This window comes from Arachis hypogaea, chromosome 16 (assembly GCF_003086295.3).
Source record: "Arachis hypogaea cultivar Tifrunner chromosome 16, arahy.Tifrunner.gnm2.J5K5, whole genome shotgun sequence".
Lineage (NCBI taxonomy): Eukaryota > Viridiplantae > Streptophyta > Magnoliopsida > Fabales > Fabaceae > Arachis > Arachis hypogaea.
This window is the reverse complement of record NC_092051.1, coordinates 6,464,396-6,484,876: the sequence shown is the minus strand read 5'-3', so window position 1 is coordinate 6,484,876 and position 20,481 is coordinate 6,464,396. Positions and strand designations below refer to the sequence as shown.

Here is a 20,481-nt window from a genome sequence, read left to right as displayed (position 1 = left end):
ATGACTTAATAATAAGAAGGCAGAAACTATTGAACTGGAAAATCTTAAATATGGTGGTGATGGTGGTGGTTGTGGTTGTTGCGGCAGTGATAGCGACATGTGAGAGGAGGTATATATGGTTTAGATTGTGAGGATGGTGAGAATAGAAGAAGAGAATATATATAACCTAGCTAATTTAAAAAACTTGTCAACAACCGTCACATTTTGAACGTGTTATATGGTATGATGCACGGACATAGGACACGACATAACACGCGGCGGATACATAAATTTAAAATTTTTATGAGACACAGGAATAATAGATAATATATATAAAATATAAAGTATTTTTTTAGATAAATTATAATGATATTTTAGTATTTTATTGATATTAAAATATAAATTAAAATTTTAATTATTTTTAATGTTTTTTAATTATATAAAATATTTAAAATATTTTTTATTTTAATAATTTATAATATATATTATTTCTAAACTCATTTCAAGAATACATGTTAAGAATAAGGTTAGACACGTTGACACGTAATGATATTTAGGTGTGTCCAAGAATATTCTAAGAATAATTTTAATTTTTTATTAAGAAACGGTTGGACACAAAAAACACGCGTGTCAGATGAGTGTCGATAAATGTCGTATCTGAAATGTGTCCGACATACAGACTCGGCAAATTAAAGAAGTGTCCGTGCTTCATAGGTTATATGATATTTAATAATCGACTATGCTACGTATACATTAAAATTAGTCACTAAAATTAATCACTAGTATAAAATATATGTTAGAATACAAAATACACATTGAAATAAACTAATTAAATAATATATGTATTTATACACAAAATATATAATGACTGATTTTGATAACTAATTTTAGTGTATAAATAACATTTTTACTTAATAATAATATAGTAGCGGTTAATAAAGGACATCAATATGAAGCTAACAAATCTGAATTTATGCATGTGCTGGAAGAAAAAGGGAAAAAAAAAAAGAGAGAAAGTGAGATACACCTACTATTGGTTGAATGCTATATTTTTCTGGTCCAAATGTCCTTGGTTCTGCCACTATCTGGTCCAATTTTTCTGAGGCTATAGTACACATATCAAAAAGCTCACAGTCTTGGATTATATTTCAGTTTACTTGACTAATGTTTATCATCACAAACTAATAATTTGTTCAAATAATGTAAGATAGACAATATATGTAGCCAGTCCCATTCATGTATATATGTGTCAACCTCTTGAGGAATCTGTTTAAAAGAAAAAGCCAAAAGGTTTGGGCAAACACAGGGCTTCAATAAACTGGATTATTTTTGTGGGGAGATTATGAGTTTGTTTGGGTGAGCTTATAAGAAAAGATCTTTTTTTTGAGTTATTTTTTTTTTAAAGATTTTATGAAAATGTAAAAGTAATTTTATGTTTGGGTATAATGATATAAAAATATTTTTTTATTTATTTATTAGATGAAAAAATCTTTTTTTTAAGAGAAAAATATCTTTTAAAAAAAGATGTAAATTACAGTTTCTCAAAATTTTTTTTTTTTATTTTTCTAGTACTTTTACTTTTTTTTTTTTTTTTGGTTTCCCACGGTATCCCCCAACCCGGCAGGTCAAGGACTAATCCGTCGCGGTACTGAACTCCATTTAAGGGTTTGCCGCTGGCCAATGGGTTGCTGCATGCACAAGGCGGGATTCGAACTCCCGACACTTGCTTAAGCGGACTAGTGAGCTAACCACTACTAGAAATTTGCCAAACACGCTAAAAAATAAAAAAAAAATATTTTTTCATTAAAAAAAAATATTTTTTTATCAAAATAATGGCGCCCAAACAAGCACTATCTCTGTTAACATATAATGCATCATCATAAATAGGATAGATATTTAGTGGACATTATTATTTTGTCTTAAAAAATTTTAATTTTGACAAAAATTTTAAAAAGGAAATGTCATTTTAATTTTTAAAATAATTTCAGTTTAACAAAATATATCATTTTTTTAATAAATGACGAAGATCCCATATATTTGATCTAATTTTTTTTAGAGAAGATATATACACATTCTTTTAAAATTCGATCTCTAAAACTCTTTTTAATTTCAACTTTCTTTTAAATTTTTTCCATTCACATAAAAAAAAATTCCAAAACAATTTCAGTTAACCTAAACTCATCAAATTTAGAAGATGAAAATATATTATTCTTTTAACTAAGTTTGCAAAAAATACATCGAAACTTTATATTTAGATTATTTTTTGAGTATATCCTATATTTTGGAAGACCAAATGTCATTTCTTTTTTTAAAAAATGGAATATTTTTAGGAGGCCAAAATAATTGTTCAATCATATATTTATTTATTACATTAAACAGTTGAATGGTTTAACGTTCCCAGTTTTTTTTTTGGTAGTGTGGAAGGGCTGGGGGAGGAGGGGAGAGCAGGTGTTAAAGACAGGGGCTTAGCCCAAATTTCTTGGGCTTTTACTATGACCCAAATATCAAGACATACCCAACAGATAGAGAAGAAATAGAAGTGGCCTAAAGTCCAAAACCATACAAAACATGACCCAAAGAAAAAAACTTACGAAACTTAATTAAAAAATAATCTTTATTGTCAAAAAAAAAATATTTTAACCAATTTAAGTTGGTCTAATAGCTTAAATAAGTGTTAAAGAATAAATTGGTATTGTACATAAAGTAATCCATTGACCAGCATTAAACCCTTAAAAAAACTTTAAATTTACGGTGGATTAATCCTTAGTATTTAACCTGTCAAATTAAAAAATATCGTAAAAAAAAAGCAGAATCTTTTTATTTTGGTGTCTTCATTGTTCAATGCTTCATATGGAGTAAAACACTGAATTGAACAGGCACGCACTAACCATGAACATAATTGAATATTCGAAAGCACACTCCATTATATTATTCATGTATGTACAAAGTACTTCTTCATCATGCTACCCACCATTTCAATGGTGCATTGGCACATGCCCCTGCCACGCACTATTCATGAGGTTGAAAATATTAGGAGCCGAATATTTTAGTTTAAAAAAGTGAAAAGTTAATTTAATGTTGGTTAAAATTGTCAATCCCCCAATATTCTTCTAATAATATAAAAGCAAAAAGGACATGTGAATATGTGATGTGATAAAAGATTGTATAAATCAGTAACATGAAAATAAAATAAAGGCACTTTATCTAAAATTAAAGATAAAATAAAATCGGATTATATTTTTATTTTTAAATTTTATAAATAAAGGACACTTTTTAGTTTTTACAATCCCAGTATTATAAAGATGGTTATAGTGCAGCAGCGCAATGCCCCCCTTATTGGTTCTAATTTTTCCGAGTAGTACTTGTGTTACATATCCAACGACCTTGACATTTTTATTATGTTTATTACTTTTGAGGAAGCGTGTACCTCATGGTTGTGACTTGTGAATCATAATTTGGTACTTTGACTTCTAGTTCTGAACCATCCCGTGCTCCACCGTTCGTAAACTATATTTTATTTGATTCAATTTAAATTCTTTAAATTTAACAATACATAAAATAACTTTTAAAATTACAAAAATAACCTGATTGGTAAGACAATTGAACCTGAGACAGAGCACGGTGAAAAAGTCTTTCCATGATAGATTCTTGTTTTAAATTCCAACCACTCAACACTCAACAATGTGATGTGGGAGGGAGTTTACTAATCCACTAATTCCTTGACAAATTGTGTTGTAGCGAAAGTGCGAAATTAGCTAATCCAGTATGGACCAACAGCTCAATTAACTTCTTTTCAGATAAATAAATTAAACAAATTTAAGGGGAGTATGATTGTCATTGATATTTGATCAGATTAAGGTCTAGGTAAAGTTTTAAGTTTTAACTAACATTAGTTTCAAAGTAATTAAAGAAGTTAGATATGCGCACAAAGAGTAGTGGACAACAACTATATAGAAATCGCTATGGAATTATATATATTGGCAGGGGTGAGCACGGGTAACGGGTACTCAATTACCCGTCCGAATCCGAATCCGAACCAATTAAATTGGTTTTGGAATCAACAGGTAATTGGGTCCAATTCGAACCAAATTAGTGGCTATTTCTAGTGATTGATTCGGATATCCCCGAACCAACCCGTAAACTCGATTATATATTAATTAAATAAAAAAAATATATTTTTATTACACTTTTGTATTTAGCTTCTAATATGTTTGGTATTTAATATGTTTTGATTTTAATGTGTTTAGTGTTTAATATGTTTGGATTTTAATGTATTTGATGTTTAACATATTTGGATTATTTCTATTGATGTTACATGTTTATTGTATTTGCTGAATTTTTAAAATAAAAATTTAAATTTTTTTATGAATTTTAAAGTCATCGGGTACCTAATTACCCGAACCAAACAAATCCGTTCTTAATCGGTTTGATTTAGTTCGAGTACATATAAAAAAAATACAAATCCAAACCAAACCAAACCAAACCAATTATATTTTAATTAGTTCAATTCTAATTTTACCTTAAACCCGAACCAAATCGACCTGTACTCACCGTGTATATTGGGCACCAAGACAAAGTCTCTTTTATTCTTATATCACTTTATCATGGTTTGATTATTTTCAGTTGAACTGTGTGTGTACCATATTTAAAGTGATTCTGATTTAACATCCAATAACGAAAGGGATAAATATCTTATATGCTGAACACAACACTTTATTAGACCATGCAATGCTACATTACATTAGATTGATACAAAACAATTATTTCAGACCTAATTGATGAGCCATAGCACATAATTGTAATTGATGATGAGTCAATTAAAAGGCAACAGCAAATTGAATAAACTTAAAAGTAAAAAGAAAAAGAAGAAAGAACAAAAAGGAGAGAATATAATAAATAGAATCTCTTATCCCAAAGAAGAAGGCAAGTAGCGAAAGTTGTTCTGTTCTTTACACCGAAAGAAGCAAAGAAAATGGAAGGGTCAATAATGGAACACGTAGACATTGTACTCGACAATGGCGTCCCCTGAAGTGATATTGATCCAGTGAGTCTTGGCCTGAGCATAGCCATGGGCGAATCGGAAAAGCCCGCTGCCACCAACGATGGGCATCTCCCTGATGGTGTGAAGCACCGCGTTCCGACCAAGCAAGCTTAGCGTGCTGCCATTGTATTTGCCTTCAGAGAACTCCAAGTTCATCACCATCAGCAACCCCATGTCGTTCTGCGAAGCAGAAGCGTAGATTCCCTGGGCTTTTCCCACCAGCTTCGAGGTGGGCTCGGGCCCCACTGTCAAGGGGTCGTCGATCATGACCACCGCTCCGAAGAGGGTGGGGGAATGTTTTGTCACTTGGGCCTCGGCCACCCTTATGGCGGTGGGCTTTGGGCCGCTGACAATGTCGTGGAAATAGAAATGGAGGTGGCTGAGCTTCTCTTTGCGGAGGCCCAGAGATGTGGGAGAGATGCTTCGATAGAAGCGAGGTTGTTTGGCTGTTACATAGGACGAGAAGAGGAAGAAGAGGACGGTGAGTGTGGAGAAGAAGGTTAAGGTTTTAGCCATGGCGATGGTGATGGTTGTTAATTGTTATTAATATAATAATAATAATAATGGGTGTGATTTGTGATTTGTGTGTTGTGAGAAGATAAGGTAAAGGATTGCATGTATTTATAGTGATTTATACAGTACAGTTCTACTGTGACAATGTGAACATTGTGATTTCCTCGTAAATGGAGATCCAAACTTTATTGACTCACTTCTTTTTGTTTCCAGAATTTCTTTCTCTTTTTTTTTGTTTATTTTTTTTAGTAAATACATACCAGTGAACACGTTTGCCAAGAAAATCAGTAAATATATGGCTTTTTTTTATATGGAAATTATTATTGTATTACTTTCAATTATAAAAAAATAGTGTGTTTTAATTTAGTATAAAGGTAATTATAAATTAATGAGTCTAATTTATATATTTAAAAAAAATTTAATATTAAAACATAAATCAAAAGGTTAAATTTGTATAAATTCACAAATTAAAAAGTATATTTTGTGTTACTTTACAAATAAAAAAAAATAGATTTTGTATTTTAAAAATAAAAAAAAAGTTAAATTTCACAAATAAAAAAATTAAATTTGTGATTTTCATATTAAAAAAACCAACCAAATTTTACAGATTATTAAAAAATACTACTATAAATAAAATATCAAAATTAAACAAAAACGTACATATACCTTACTCATTTTGTTAAAGAAAAAAACCCAACTAAGAAGCTAAAGGCTAGCTAAAGCCTCAAAAAGTGATAAAGTAAAAAATAAATAAAACAAAGGTTTAATTAGTCTGTTAGTCCCTATAGTTTCGTAAAATTTTTAATTAGGCCTTTATATTTTTTTTTTAATTGAGTCCCTATACTAATTTTTTTTTCAATTAAGTCCTTCTTAGTAGTAATTGGCTTAATTTTATAGGGACCCAACTAAAAAAAAATTGGTATAGGGACCTAAATAAAAGGAAAAAAAAGTATAGGGACCCAATTAAAAAAAAATTTGGTGCAAAGACTCAATTAAAAGGAAAAAAAGTATAGGGACCTAATTGAAAATTTTGCGAAACTATAAGGACCAACAGAGTAATTAAACCTAAAACAAATGGTTGTCCATATTTAGTTTAATAATTAATACGCGTGTCTATTTAATAAGGTTTTTTCGTGGTGGTGAATGCTATGGTGCCTAAAAGATGGTGTCTATTTACTAAAAATGGATAAAAGTTATTATTTAATTTAAAAGATATAAGAATAAATAATTTTTAAAATGGTAAAGTATATTTTTTGTCCCTGAAGTTTGGCAAAAAATTTCAAAAATACTCCTAAGTTTTATTTTGTTTCAATTTTGTCCCAAAAATTTTCGATTTGCATCAAATATACCATCGACGGCTAAATTTTCAAAAAATTCAAAGACTAATATTTATATTCAAAATTAAATGAATTAATTTTTATTTTTAAATTATTATAAATTTATAATTATAGAAATAAATTATTAAAAAACATAATTAACATAATAGCATCTAAAATTATACTAAATATATATATTTTTTGTCCAAATCAATTTTTTTCAAAAAATATTGAAGATCAATAAAAAAAATATAAAATGACAAACTTAAAATATAATAAGACTTTTTTTTATTTGATATTATAATATCAATTACTATATTGTGCAACATATTAAAGATAGTAGTGATATTAAAAAAATTAAAATATTAGACTTATTTTAATAAATACTTATATATATAGTTTATCTATTTTATAATTTAGTTGAAAAATAATTTTGTTTTATAATACATTAAAATTAATAAAATAGTATGAAATCATTTATTTGTATTATTTATTATTTGATAGTTGAATTTTATTTAATTTATTATACTTTAAAATAATAAGATGATCTTTTTATTATATATATATATACAAAAAGGAGAATGTGCTTGTAGTAAGTTTTGAACCTAAGATCAAGAGCTTGTACAAAACTTACAACAAAAGTAATAATCAATTAAACAACTTGTACCAAACAAAATAAATGGTCAAAATTTTAATTTTATAAAATATTTGGGGGACTATGGTCCCAATTGCTTTGATGAAGTTCCGCCCCTCTTTCTTCTATCAATATAATAGATTTACGTAAACTTCTTCTTCAACGTAAACATTTTTCTTCTTATTATTCTCTTCTTCAACGTTAATGATTTGTGTTGTAATTTTTGAATCTACAATCTCTGTTGCTCGTCATTCTTTTTTTTTCTTCTGCTCGTTGTTCTTCTTTGCTGCTCGTCCTTCTTCTTCCTATTCTTCTTAAATTTTGTGGATTTATTTTCATCGTTTTCAAATTTTAATATTCTATTAAAACAATGAATGATTCAACTTCAAATCAGTTGAATGAGAGCGTTTTGGATTATTCTTCTGAAGCGAATCAAGTGGACGAGGTTTGGATTATTTGTTAATCGAATTGAATGGAATGCAATTGTTAAATTGAATTGAATTGAATGTACGCATGTGTTCTGAATTGAATTGAGTTAAATTGAAGTGATAATCTCTAATTTGTAGACACAGGTATTTTGAATTTGATTTTATATCATGGATAATGTTTCGTTCATTCAGTACTATATAATTATTTCGCCATAATGATATGTTCGGTTCATTCTGCAGAAAGCTGTTTGAATTTGATTTTATATAATTGATAATATTCTGTTCATTTAGTAGTATACAATTGTTTCACCATGAGCACGTGTTCGGTTCATTATGCAGAAAACTGTTTGAATTTGATTTTATATAATGGATAATGTTTCATTCATTTAGTACTATATAATTGTTTCACCATAATGACGTGTTCGGTTCATTGTGCAGAGAGCTGTTTGAATTTAAATTTATATAATGGATAATGTTCGAATTATTTAATTTTATACAATTGTTTCACCATAATAACATGTTCGGTTCATTCTGCAGATCAGGTGTGTTGTGGATGAACAATTTGTCCCAAAATGATTTTCTTGGTAAAAAAAAATAGTTAAAACATGAGAAATATAGTTTTATTGGTAACACAACAATAAGGTATTAAGCAGTAAGTACAGTAAAAACTGAATATAAACTAATTACAACAGAAATAAAATTACAAAGTAGAGATACAAAACAAACATATGCATGTTAAAGCCGCTAAAAATAAAATCCTCAAACTTATGCCGTCGTTGCTAAAATTAAAAATATGCAAATATTGTACAAATCTTTCTGACTTTCATTAGCTCAGCAACACATTTCGCAATCCAGCAGAAGCACAGACACTACTAGAAAATTAGTTATTACAGACGGATATTTCCGACGGATTTTATCCCACAGAAATACAGACGAAATTTCAGAGTGATTTTTTGTCGGAAAACAAAAAAAATGAATTAGGATAAATTACAGACGGAAAAAAGAATCCGTCGATAATTCTGTCAGAAAAATTAATTTTTTCCGTCGGAAATAGTTACAGATGGAAAAATCCGTCTATAATTAAATAAATAAAAATTCTGAATTTTATTAAATTAATACAGACGAAAAATCCGTCTGTAATTTAAAATTTTCCGTCGAAAATATTAAAATAAGAGTTTAATTCTCGTTCCTCTCTTCATTTCTCAAACACCCCATCCTTCGCGGGCTCCTCACCCATGCCCTCCAAATCCTTCATCGGCGGCACCTCTCGCCGTTGCACCGCCACTGCCCGGAGCTCCATCACACCCCTTTCCCAATCTCTCCGTCACACCCGTTCACCAGTCTCTCTCTTTCAGCTTCGACGTCGATGAATTTTGCCACCCTCTCGACACCGTTTTCTGTCGCTGCTCGTTGAAGCTCGTCAGCGTCGTCGCCGCTTCTACCTTTTCTTCTCGTCGCCGTTGATTCAGGTATGCTCCGTCGTCCCTTCCGATAACATTGATTCTCTTGCCATTGTATCTGTTCTGTTCTGAAAACAATTTAGGGTTTTGTTACAGACACAGAGATGGCAAGCTTTATGTGAAGGAACTCCAATTTGTTGAGCATTGAATTGAATCAGATTGGATATATTTTGGAATGGACTTTGTTAATATGCATTCTACCTGTTTGTTGTTTTGTCTATTTCTGATTTTCTGTTGTTGTTGTTGTTGTCTCTTTGGGGTTAGCCTCATTCTTCAGGAGAAATTAGGAATAGATTTATGTGTGTGAAAGGGGAAACTAAAATTGGGAAGAAGCTTGAGAAATCACGCGTCTCAGAAGAAGAGCTGATTAAGAAAATTGAAGGTAATACCTTGACTTCAAATTGATTGTGACTATGTTGCTGCTTCTTGTCACCTTTGTCAATTAAGCATCAAGATTCTAGACGGCATGAAAAATCATCTCATGTTAAGACTAACAGGGATATGAAGTTTCTACTTAGATATAGAGAAATGTAAGGAAAACTTCTAATTCAATGCTTGAACTAGTTTCATCATCAGGCTCTTATTCTTCTTCTTCTTCATGAAGGGTTACTAAGATGTGGTAAGAGTTGCAGATCTCAAAAGAGGAAATATCTCTATGAAGAGGAAGCCATCATCACTAAGTTGCATGCTTCTTTTGGCAACAGGTTAGTGCTATTTACTACTACTCTATATGTGTCTCAATGCCATTACGTGTCTCAATGAGAGAGGTGACCTACAACTCCTAATTCATGGCATATGCATACGTCTCCTTATTGTTATGTTTGCCACTTTCCTTGCAGTCACAAAGGTGGCTGTGGGAAACATGTGAGGATTTGTTATTTGGTGCATTCATGACACATGGCTCCTCTTCCCCTTGGATTGATTATTCATTATTATTCAAACTAATGGTCCATTTTGCTTTGCTGTTTCAACTTCTCGGAATTAGGTTGGGCGTTGATCTACTGTGAGTCCCTGGCGTAAGCTTTTTTAATACAATACAATACTATATTTGATTTCACGTGGCCATTTATCTAATCAAATACTCCTACCAAGAATATTAAATTTCTTTGTCTGCGAGGTGTTTGTCAGAATTCCACAGAGAGCGAGAAGAAAAGGTGGGTTTGTGATGGCTGGATAGCTTTAGGATCAGGGTCAGGGTCAGCATCAGTGGGTGCTGATACATGGAAGGCTCATTTAGCCATGCATTTTCTTCTTATTGATGCACTTTCCACTGTATATGATGGGTGATTCTGGCACCGTGGAGTCTGTGTTTAGGGCCATTCTATTTGTATGAAAATATTAATTATTTAGAAATTTCTTCCTGCAAATTTAGAGCATGCTCTGTATTTCACTGATATTGAATGGCTTACTCCTTTTGGACATTAATTTGAGGCAATGAACAATAGTAATCTAAAACTTGGTTCAAGAAATGTACTATGTTTGTGCTTGATTATTGCTACTGGTTCCAGGCTGCTAATCATGTTTATATCTTATACAGGAAGACTGCTAATTTTGATTGTTGGCACCTAACAGCATAGGTTATACATACCTACTTTGCACATTTAACAGTTCTACAGATTCGAAGTAATTTAGAAACAGTTTTAGCTCTGAATTTTATTGTTTCCACTGACGGTATTCTCAAGTCTTCATTTCATTTATTATTTGTGATTTCCTAATCTACCATGTTGCCTGTAGGCGTACACAGCCCCAATCACGAAGCGCCTATTGCTGTCATTCTTCTTTCTTGGATTAACTGGGTAAGATTCTTGATGTAGTCACTTGTTTACTGTTTTGGCAATATAGGAACAATAATCTTATTATCACGTATACTACGTTTGCTTCTTGAATCTTGGTCAGGATATTTGGCAACCAGCTTTTGTTTCTTATGGGTTTAAGCTATACTAATCCAACATATGCTTCTGCCACGCAGCCAGCAATTCCAGTCTTTATGTTTCTGTTTACTGTATTTCTAATTCACTAAGTAAAAGATAAAGGAAGTACATGAAAATTGTGATTTAAATTTTGTGGGTCTCTCTAATTATAGTTTTGCATTAGAAAGTTGTAAATAGCATTTTTCCATGATTTCAATGTTTCTGTTTAGTTCAGATTAGGAATTATGAATTTGGTTTATTTAGCAGGTGGAGTGGGACTGTTTCTGCTATTGTTTCAGAGGGGAGCGCAGTTGGCGCGAGTTTTTCTGCGACTGAAGTCTTCAAATTGACAAAATGTATTCATCTTCTCTCTGTCTGATTCTGATCAATGGTTAATCCTGCTATTCAAGAATTCATTTAAGATCAATAAAACTCATCGTCATGATTACATTATGCAGCGTTATATATATATTAGAGACATGCACAACACAATAGATCCTTTATCATCTCAGAGCAGCATGGCGGGGCCTGTTTATGTGCTCCAACTTATTTGTCTTGTTCCTTTATCATCTCAGATTCCCTTGTTTTATTTGTCTTGTTCCTAATGACGTGATGGATGAAACTCCAACTTATCTGTAAATGCTCCTCTTCCCAGGTTCAAGTAATGGATTCGTAAATTGTGCTAGGTTCATCGTGTATATTATGAACCTCTGTTTTTGGGTTTGAGATCTGCAAACAATTTGAATTATTTATGCATAAAATAGCAATGCCAACTCCAGAAGTTAGTGGAAAACATTGAAGAAAGATTAACGAGTGTATGCCTATATATACTATGGGAATCCAAGAATCTAATAGAATACACTATGGAAAGTCACAATCTTCTGTTGAATTGGGTACCTCGTCAGGGGCCATGATGCCTTTTGGAGGTCTGAACAATATGAGACAACCTGATAATAATAACTCTTCAGGGTCCCCTTCTGCTGGAAAATCTCTGGAAGCTACGTCATTCTCCAAGGGAACTGAGAGTGCAATAATGACTGGGGACAAAGGTATTCTTTCTGAAGAAAGGAAACATCTCCTAGCTGTCAAAAAAGTAGAGCTTGAAAAGCAAATTCAAGAAAGAGCTGGTGCACAAGCTTCGTCAACTACTTCTTTTCAGCAGCAAGATTCCTCTAGTACAAAGGGTGATGTTGACAGTGGTAATCTTCAGGTTGGACTGTCCAACAGACCTTCCTCTATATAGATAATTTTACTTAGGCAAGATAAATCCAACTAAGTTTTGTTTATTCATTATACTATTATAGTATGGAGACCATCAGTCTTGGGGACAAACATCACTCTTGGGGACAAAAGAATTGGAATCAAAACTAGTGTTATGGAAGAAAAGGCCACAGCCTGTAACATGCTTTGCTGTTATGCTGATGAGTTGAAGGAAGGATTCTTTCCATGGATTGATCAGGTTAGACTGGGAACACTATAAAAGTTAATAACACCTTTACATATTGCACTTTGTTTATAGAAACATCTTTTTCTGAGTATTAAATTGCATGTAGGACAGGTTGCAGGAACTTTAGTTCCACTTCTTAAATTTTACTTCCATGAGGAGGTTAGAAAAGCAGCCGTTTCAGGTATAAGAATGATTGTTCCGTTGCATCTTTTTTTGTTAACAATTTTCCTCTACTCATTAAGTTGCTTTATGCCATTATCCCAGCTGTTTTTAATGGTTATGATTTTCTATATCATTTTAGCAATGCCGGAGCTATTACGTTCTGCAAAGTTGGCTATTGAGAAAGGGCAATCTCAAGGTCGGGATGCATCCTATTTGAAGTTTTTGAGTGACAGTATCATCCCAGTTTTGGTGGACGCTTTACATAAGGTATTCCATATACAAGTTTATATGTTCTTAGATGCATCTATATGGAATTCATTAGGTTTTTACAGCATGAGTAAGTTTTTATTATGATCTGAATCCTTATGGGGTTGTTGATCAGTCTCGCAATATGGAACTTTTGTATGGTGCTCTCAAAAATTCACTTCTCTCTTACACACTCTCTAAATTTGCATACTTTTTTTTCACTATGCAGGAACTGAACTAGCTGAAAGAATGTGTTATGGGAATATCTATGAACTTGGTCACATTCTTGGTTGGAATTTTGAATCTTCCATCAGCTAAATCTGCTACAATATTAACCAATTTAATGGGAACTCTCAACCTTCTTGGCCTCCTTGGTGGCTTCTTAGCTGATCTTGGCATTCAAAATTTATATGATGCTATAAGAACAATACAATGAATTTATGTTTTGAATTATAGTTGATGTATTAACACATTTTGCTGATGTATAGTTGTTATTTATTATTATAGTTGATGTATCAATACACTTTGTTTATTTTTTGAATTATATTGGCTTTCTTGTAAATTACTTTTTTCTTTTAGTTTAATAATACAATAAATTTGTTTATTTTTTGAAATATTATAAATATTCGAATACAAATTAGATAAAAAAAAATTTATTTATTAAATTTATATTTATTTTGTATGAAAAAAGGTGTATTTTGCAATGAAAAAATCCAAAAAAAATTACCTTGCTGATGGATTTACAGACGGATTTTCTGTCTGTATTCAAAGTTTGAAAAATCTGTCTGTAATTACAGACGGAAAATCCGTCGGAAAATTCGTCTGTAATTACAGACGGAAAATCCGTCGGAAAGTTCGTCGCCTTCGAAAAATGGATGCAGGATTTACAGAGGGAAAATCCGTCGGTAACTGGTAAAAATCCGTCTGTAATTTTTCGACGGAAAAAAATCCGTCGGTAAATAATTTCCGACGGGGCTTTTACAGAGGGACAAAATCCGTCGGTAATTTCGTCGGTAACCAAAAATCCGTCTGTAATAAAGACTAAATCCGTCTGTAAATCTGTCTGTATTAATCCATTTTCTAGTTGTGAGAGCAAAGAAACTGCATCAATCATAACAGTTACATAAGAAATTAACCATTTTTTTATTTTTTATTTTTTGTAATTTCATTACAAAATAGACTTTATTCGAATGAAAGGCGATAAATATATTTAATGTGTACATATATGCTTACGTTATAGCGCGACTTCTCCTTCTTTGTTATCATTGTCTTCTTCATTTTTATTGTAAGTACAAAAAAATTTAGTCAATAATTCACTTAATACACTGACAAGCATGAGCATGCACATTTTAATCAAGTGAATCAAAATGAGCAACTTCACTAAATCGAACAATATTCATGTGCTGAATAAAACGTGATAAACATTCAATCATCAAGAAAAATATTTCTGCATCTAAAAAAACTCAATTGAATATAATAACAATCAAGTGAATCAAAATGACCAATTTCATTGAACCGAACTCCATTCGTATTTTGAATAAAATGTAATAAACATTCAATCAGCAAAAAAAAAATTCTACATGCAAGAAAACTCTACTGAACACACTAACATTCAAGTGAATCAAAATGACCAACATCAATGAACCGATCAATATATCACAGAAAAAAAATGACAACACATTTTCTATTTGTATTCCCTAATTACGCAATAAAAATGGATTCAGAATAAGCCGATCTACTAAAAAAATAACTAAATCCACTAAACCTTAAATCAAACTAGGAGAAACACGAGTTTTAAGAGAAATGAAATGAACATAATAACGATAGTTTTTTCTCATACCTTGTGAAATTTCTGTTCTTATTTTTGTTTGTTTTTTCTTTTTCCTTTCGAAAATTTGATGCGATTTTGGAGTAGGAGCAATTTTCGCAGAGAACACGATGAATGTTTGAGAGATTTTGAGAGAGATTTAAATTTCTCCAGTGGTATTTTGAGGTTGAAGAAGGAACGTTGTTTCATAATAAAGGCGCAAATGAATGTTAATATTTTGGGAGTTTGGGCACGTGAATACACGCTCATTTAATGGAATTGAGTTTTTTGATGTTGAGGTAGCTTGGATGAACTTTGGATGGAAAATTATATAGATGCGTAGTCCAATAGTTATTGTTATATGAGATTTTTTTTAACAATTAAAAAATCCACATGTATGTTACATACATGCATCCATGACTTTGTTTTTATGTGGATTAATTTTTTTATTGGAATATATGTGGATTAATATTTCTAAAGGGTGATGCTATTTAATGTTTTTAGTCCTTTAATAAAATTTAAAAATATAAACTAAAAAGGTTAGACTATTAACTAAAAGTAGTAGCCTGTATGGTGTTTAATTTTTTTTTTTAAATAATTATTAGTTTTGAATATACATGCATGTTTACTCGTATAATGGTGTGACATGTTTATTTTAAATGAAATAGAATTATTATTATATCTATTATTCACATTTTGTTTTGTTTATTAATACTTATCTAATGTTTAATATGCTTCATTTGATTTATACGTTTATATTATTTCGTAACAAAAGTGCTAAAATAAACATGTTTACTGATATGTTTTTTTCATATTTAGTCTGAAGGTGGAAGGGTTTGGCAGAGAATTGGAAAATAATAGAATGAAATGCAACTATAGCATCATGGTATATTGAATTGTATTGTTTACCCAAATACACAGAGAGCTATTTATAGAAGCTCTATTTATAGAAGCTCTAAAGTACTATCTCTAATTTCTTCTTGCTACCGTTCTCACTATAATGATGATTGGGTAATGCTAAGAAGACAAAAAAAAAACAGCCAGAATTTGTCTTATTTAGCATTTATTAATTGTCACAACTATTAATAAATGTTAAATAAGATAAGTTATGTCTGTTTTTGGTTGATTTTCTTTAATTACCAAATATTTCCGATAATCATTACTTCTCTTATTAAAAGGATATAAAATATTTTGTTGTTATTGTGTGTTTGAGACATGGATTTATTAACATTTGTTAAAGTGTACAATTATTAATTTATTAGTGTGTTTGAGTTAGATTGGATCTCATATAGACATAGACATATACATACAATTTAGATTAGAGATACAACAATTATGTAAAGTGATAAATAGTTGTACGAAATTACGGATAACAAAATTGTACTTAGAACAGTCAATATTTCTCTTTTCTTCTTTTAATCTATGTCCATTCACTAATTTGTATATATGAAAGAACCAAATTAAAATATTAACCAAAATTGTAAATTAAAAAAAAAAATATTCAGACTAGAGTAAAAACAGAAGAGTACTAAAAAAGAACTAGAAAATTAAAATTAAGAATTTTGGAAAGGACAATGGTTCTTTAGCTTAATAATTAACTTGACACTTTTATTATTAATAATTAGCATGTTCAGCAGTCACATCTTACTTATAGCCACATTATTGGAAGCGTAGCCATTGTAACCACCTTTTACAAATAATCATCTTCTACATCAAATCTTTTTTTTTTTTCTCCTTTCCATTCGCAACTCTCTTATTCCGTGAAACACTAGTTCAGTACCAAAAAAACATGTCATTTGAGTTCTAATTCATTGGGGTAGAATTATTTAATTAATAATGCAAAACGTAGACATTATATTCGACAATAGCATCGCCGGAGGTGGTGTTAAGCCAGAAAGTCTTGGCCTGAGCGTATCCACGTGCAAATCGGAAAACCCCGCTCCCTCCCACGATCGACATCTCCCTCACGCCGGAAAACACCGCATTCCGCCCCAATAAGCTCACTGTGCTCCCATTGTACTTCCCTTCCATGAATGCAAAGTTCATCACCATCAATAGCCCCAGATCATTTTGTGACGCGGACGCATAAATCCCCTGGGCTTTTCCTATGACCTTGGAGTTGGGCTCAGGCCCAACGGTTAAGGGGTCATCGGCCATCATTACAGCTCCGAATAACGTGGGGGACGTGGCCGTCATTGCAGCTTGGGCCACCCTAACAGCGGTAGGGTTTTGGCCGCTGAGAATGTCGTGGAAGTAAAAGTGGAGGTGGCTAAGCTTCTCCTTACGGAGGCCCAATGATTTTGGAGACAGGCTTCGATCGAAACGAGGCTGTTTGGCGGTGACAAGGGTGGAGAAGAGGAGGGGAATGAAGAAGATAGAGAAGAGGGTTTTGGATGTGGCCATTGCTGTTATTAGTTGACTAATTGTGTTTTGAATTAAGAAAAGAGAAAGGGTCCTCATTTTATAATGAAGAGATTATTTCGATAACAAGTTTCTTGTTTGTGGCTTGTGGCATTAATTGCATGCACGGATTTCAATCTTTTACTCCAAGCTGTAAGATATAACAATATGGCCAATTTTAGTATTTTACAGTGGGTGTGGGTGATTGACAATATTGACATGTTAGTAAATAACAACAACAGTTAAGGAAGTAGAACCTCCTTGCCTGAATTTGAAGTAGGTAAAGGAAAAGTTTAGGACAGCAATTTTATTGAATTTTGGTTAGCATGTAACTAGTAGAGAAATGTGAATCATTAGATGAAATCTCACATCAATCTTACACCATTAAATCATTATTGATGATTATTTGATGACTACCAATCACAAAAGTTGCTAGTCTCCTAGCATTGCTCGTAGGTAAATTCTACGATGTCATAGGTTTTGATATCTAAACTGCCTATTAATATTGATCATAAGTTATTGAATCCCACCTTTTGATTAGATTATGTTATGGTTGTACTTTTAGATATTTTTAGAAGTCTTTTATAATGATATTTTAAAATTAATTAATTTATCTTTTCTAAAGTTAAAAATCTACTATTATTTTATATATTAATGAATATATAGATTTTTAATGTTTTTTAACATTTATGTCTATTGAAAAATTATATTAAATTTTAAAAATAATTTTACAAAATATAATTTTTTTTATAATATCTACTTATTAAAAGTGACTTTTATTTTAATTTATCAACCGTAGCTGTTACAATATTTTGACAATTATCTTTAGAAAGCTAAGTTTAATAAACTACATTTAAAAAATCAAAGTTTCATCAATTCGGACTTAAATGCACCAAATAAATTTTTTCACATGGGTCAATTTGGAATATAACAAATATATATGGAAAAATAAATTTGCCTGAACTAGATTAGAATGACTTGACTTGATTTAGTTGATTTTTTTATAAAAAAAATTACCAAAATATAATATATATTTTATATTTAATTTATTTTTAATATATATTTTATATTTTAATATATATTTTGATAATTGATTTTAGTATATATTTATTATGGTTGAAAAATTAATGTTTAGAATAAATAATAAAAAATGAATTTGAACTGAAATATATAAAATTATATTATTTTAATTTAATTATCATATTTATCTTTTTGTAATGTAACTCTAAACCCTAAATCCTAAATAATACACCATAATGAGCATTTAATGCCAAAAAATGACCGTTTCAAAAAGTCAAAATTAAAAGAAAAAGGCAATCATTAGTTAAATATACCAAAACTCATTTACAATCTCACACTCTACTTAATATCGGAGTATCTTACAAGTTATCCTTCCAACCTAGTTCAACACTTAACAAAATTGAGATTTCCAATTTTCAGATCGTGATCTCGCTCCGAGCATGAACACTTTCCTAATCTCAATATCTCATGAATTTATTTCCATGTAAACCCCGTCAAAAGTTGAACGATTTAAAGCCTACTGAAAAGAGAAAATTTTAAATAACATTGAGACACAATTTCTATTATTTTCTATGAGTTGAATGACTTATTTCCATGTAATTTCTGTTATTGGTTTTTTAATTTTATTCCAAAGCATTATTCATATTAATATTGCATCATGATGAAACACATAAACATCGTATTCTACAACAGCCTCCTGAGCGGTAATAGAAACAGTCTTGGCCTGAGCGTAACCACGTGCAAATCGGAAAACACCCCGGTGCCGCCGACGATGGACATTTCCCTTACAGGGGAAGACACCGTGTTCCGCCCTAACAAGCTCAGTGTGCTTCCATTCAACCGTTCTTCCACGAACACCAAGTTCATCACCATCAACAACCCAATCTCATCCTGTGACGCAAACGCATAAATCCCTTGGGCCTTTCCTACCACCTTTGAGTTAGATTCAGGCGCAATTGTCAACGTGTCATCTATCACATCCACTGCTCCAAACGACGTGGCGGAGTTGTTCGTGGTTTGGGCTTGGGCCACCCTGAGAGCGGTTGGGTTTGGCCCACTAACAACGTCATGGAAGTAGAAGCGGAGGTGGCTGAGCTTCTCCTCTTGTAGGCCAAGTGATGCTGGAGAAATTCTTTGATGGAAGCTTTGTGCTTTGGCGGTGACAAGAGTCACAATAAGAACAAGGAAAATAGAGAAGAGTGTTTTGGATTTGGCCATGGTGATCGTAGATGTCAATGTGTATGTTACTCAATCAGAAAATAGAGTAATACCAACGGGCCAGCAATTTTGGTGTTTTGTAACTATCAATTGGCTATTAATATTGTTTTTAATAGTGTGAGATTATATCTAATAGTGAAATATCACTCACTTTTATTTTGATGATTAAGTGTTGGCCAGAAAACACAAAAATTGCTGGCCCTTTATATTTTTTCCAAAAATATATAGGATTCTCAATTATTTATAACAGGCAGTTGAGTTTTTTTAAGGTTAATTACTATGCAAATTTTGGCATTTTTACTGAATTTTTAATTAAATTTTTATATTTTTTGTAAAATTGAATTCTTATACCATTTTAAATTTTTATAATAAAAATATTAAAATTAACAAAATATTCTATTAAATTATATAGAATATTCAATTAAATATTAGATATATTTATTTTATTTAACAAAATATTCTATTAATTCTAATATTTTTATCGTGATATATATTTAGTTACAAAATCTTATATTATATATGAACTCAACCAAAAAAAAAATATAAATATCTAATTAAAAATTTATTAAAATTATAGAAACTACGGAATAATTATTTTTTTTTATTTCAGTTTTGACTTCAGGTTGTCATGATGAACGTAATTATATACGATAACATATTCTTTTTAAATTAGTTAATATGAAGATTTAAAAAAATATATATGAAATTTAGTTTAAAAAAAAGTAGTATAGTAAATTAGCCATAAAAAAACTTCTAAATTAAAGAAATTTGTAAAATAAATTATTAATTATTATTGAATTTATAATTTTATTACATGTAAGTTTTAATATCTTAATTTAAACTAACAAGAAATCTTTTATTTTTTTAGTCTACTAACTTTTTATTTTAAAAGAATTATTT

General features: G+C 30.8%; 3 protein-coding genes and 1 pseudogene across 33 annotated transcripts; 1 reads left to right on the top strand and 3 right to left on the bottom strand.

Annotated features, from left to right (window-relative positions):
- Window positions 1-4,671: 4,671 nt before the first annotated feature.
- On the bottom strand, window positions 4,672-5,827 carry LOC112758346 (pterocarpan synthase 1). Its single transcript, XM_025806996.3, has one exon. It carries the CDS (start codon window positions 5,534-5,536, stop codon window positions 4,961-4,963), a length of 576 nt encoding a protein of 191 aa, XP_025662781.1. The 5' UTR covers window positions 5,537-5,827; the 3' UTR covers window positions 4,672-4,960.
- Window positions 5,828-9,118: 3,291 nt separating this feature from the next.
- On the top strand, window positions 9,119-13,698 carry LOC112756520 (uncharacterized). 31 transcript variants are annotated; one of them, XM_072219716.1, is made up of 12 exons: window positions 9,119-9,380; window positions 9,636-9,753; window positions 9,976-10,075; window positions 10,357-10,374; window positions 10,500-10,525; window positions 10,909-10,948; window positions 11,106-11,167; window positions 11,546-12,480; window positions 12,586-12,740; window positions 12,840-12,909; window positions 13,030-13,157; window positions 13,366-13,698. In XM_072219716.1, the coding sequence occupies exons 8-12, from the start codon at window positions 12,099-12,101 to the stop codon at window positions 13,375-13,377; spliced, it is 747 nt and encodes a 248-aa protein (XP_072075817.1). In that variant the 5' UTR covers window positions 9,119-9,380; window positions 9,636-9,753; window positions 9,976-10,075; window positions 10,357-10,374; window positions 10,500-10,525; window positions 10,909-10,948; window positions 11,106-11,167; window positions 11,546-12,098; the 3' UTR covers window positions 13,378-13,698. The 31 variants fall into 31 exon arrangements, with proteins under 31 accessions (XP_072075817.1, XP_072075819.1, XP_072075815.1 ...); XM_072219718.1 differs by having other exon boundaries at window positions 10,211-10,374; window positions 11,549-12,480; XM_072219714.1 differs by having other exon boundaries at window positions 10,211-10,374.
- Window positions 13,699-16,537: 2,839 nt separating this feature from the next.
- LOC112758011 (dirigent protein 22-like) lies at window positions 16,538-17,362 on the bottom strand. The gene has a single exon (XM_025806572.3). It carries the CDS (start codon window positions 17,344-17,346, stop codon window positions 16,774-16,776), a length of 573 nt encoding a protein of 190 aa, XP_025662357.1. The 5' UTR covers window positions 17,347-17,362; the 3' UTR covers window positions 16,538-16,773.
- Window positions 17,363-18,949: 1,587 nt separating this feature from the next.
- Window positions 18,950-19,581, bottom strand: LOC112758266 (pterocarpan synthase 1-like; annotated as a pseudogene).
- Window positions 19,582-20,481: the final 900 nt, after the last annotated feature.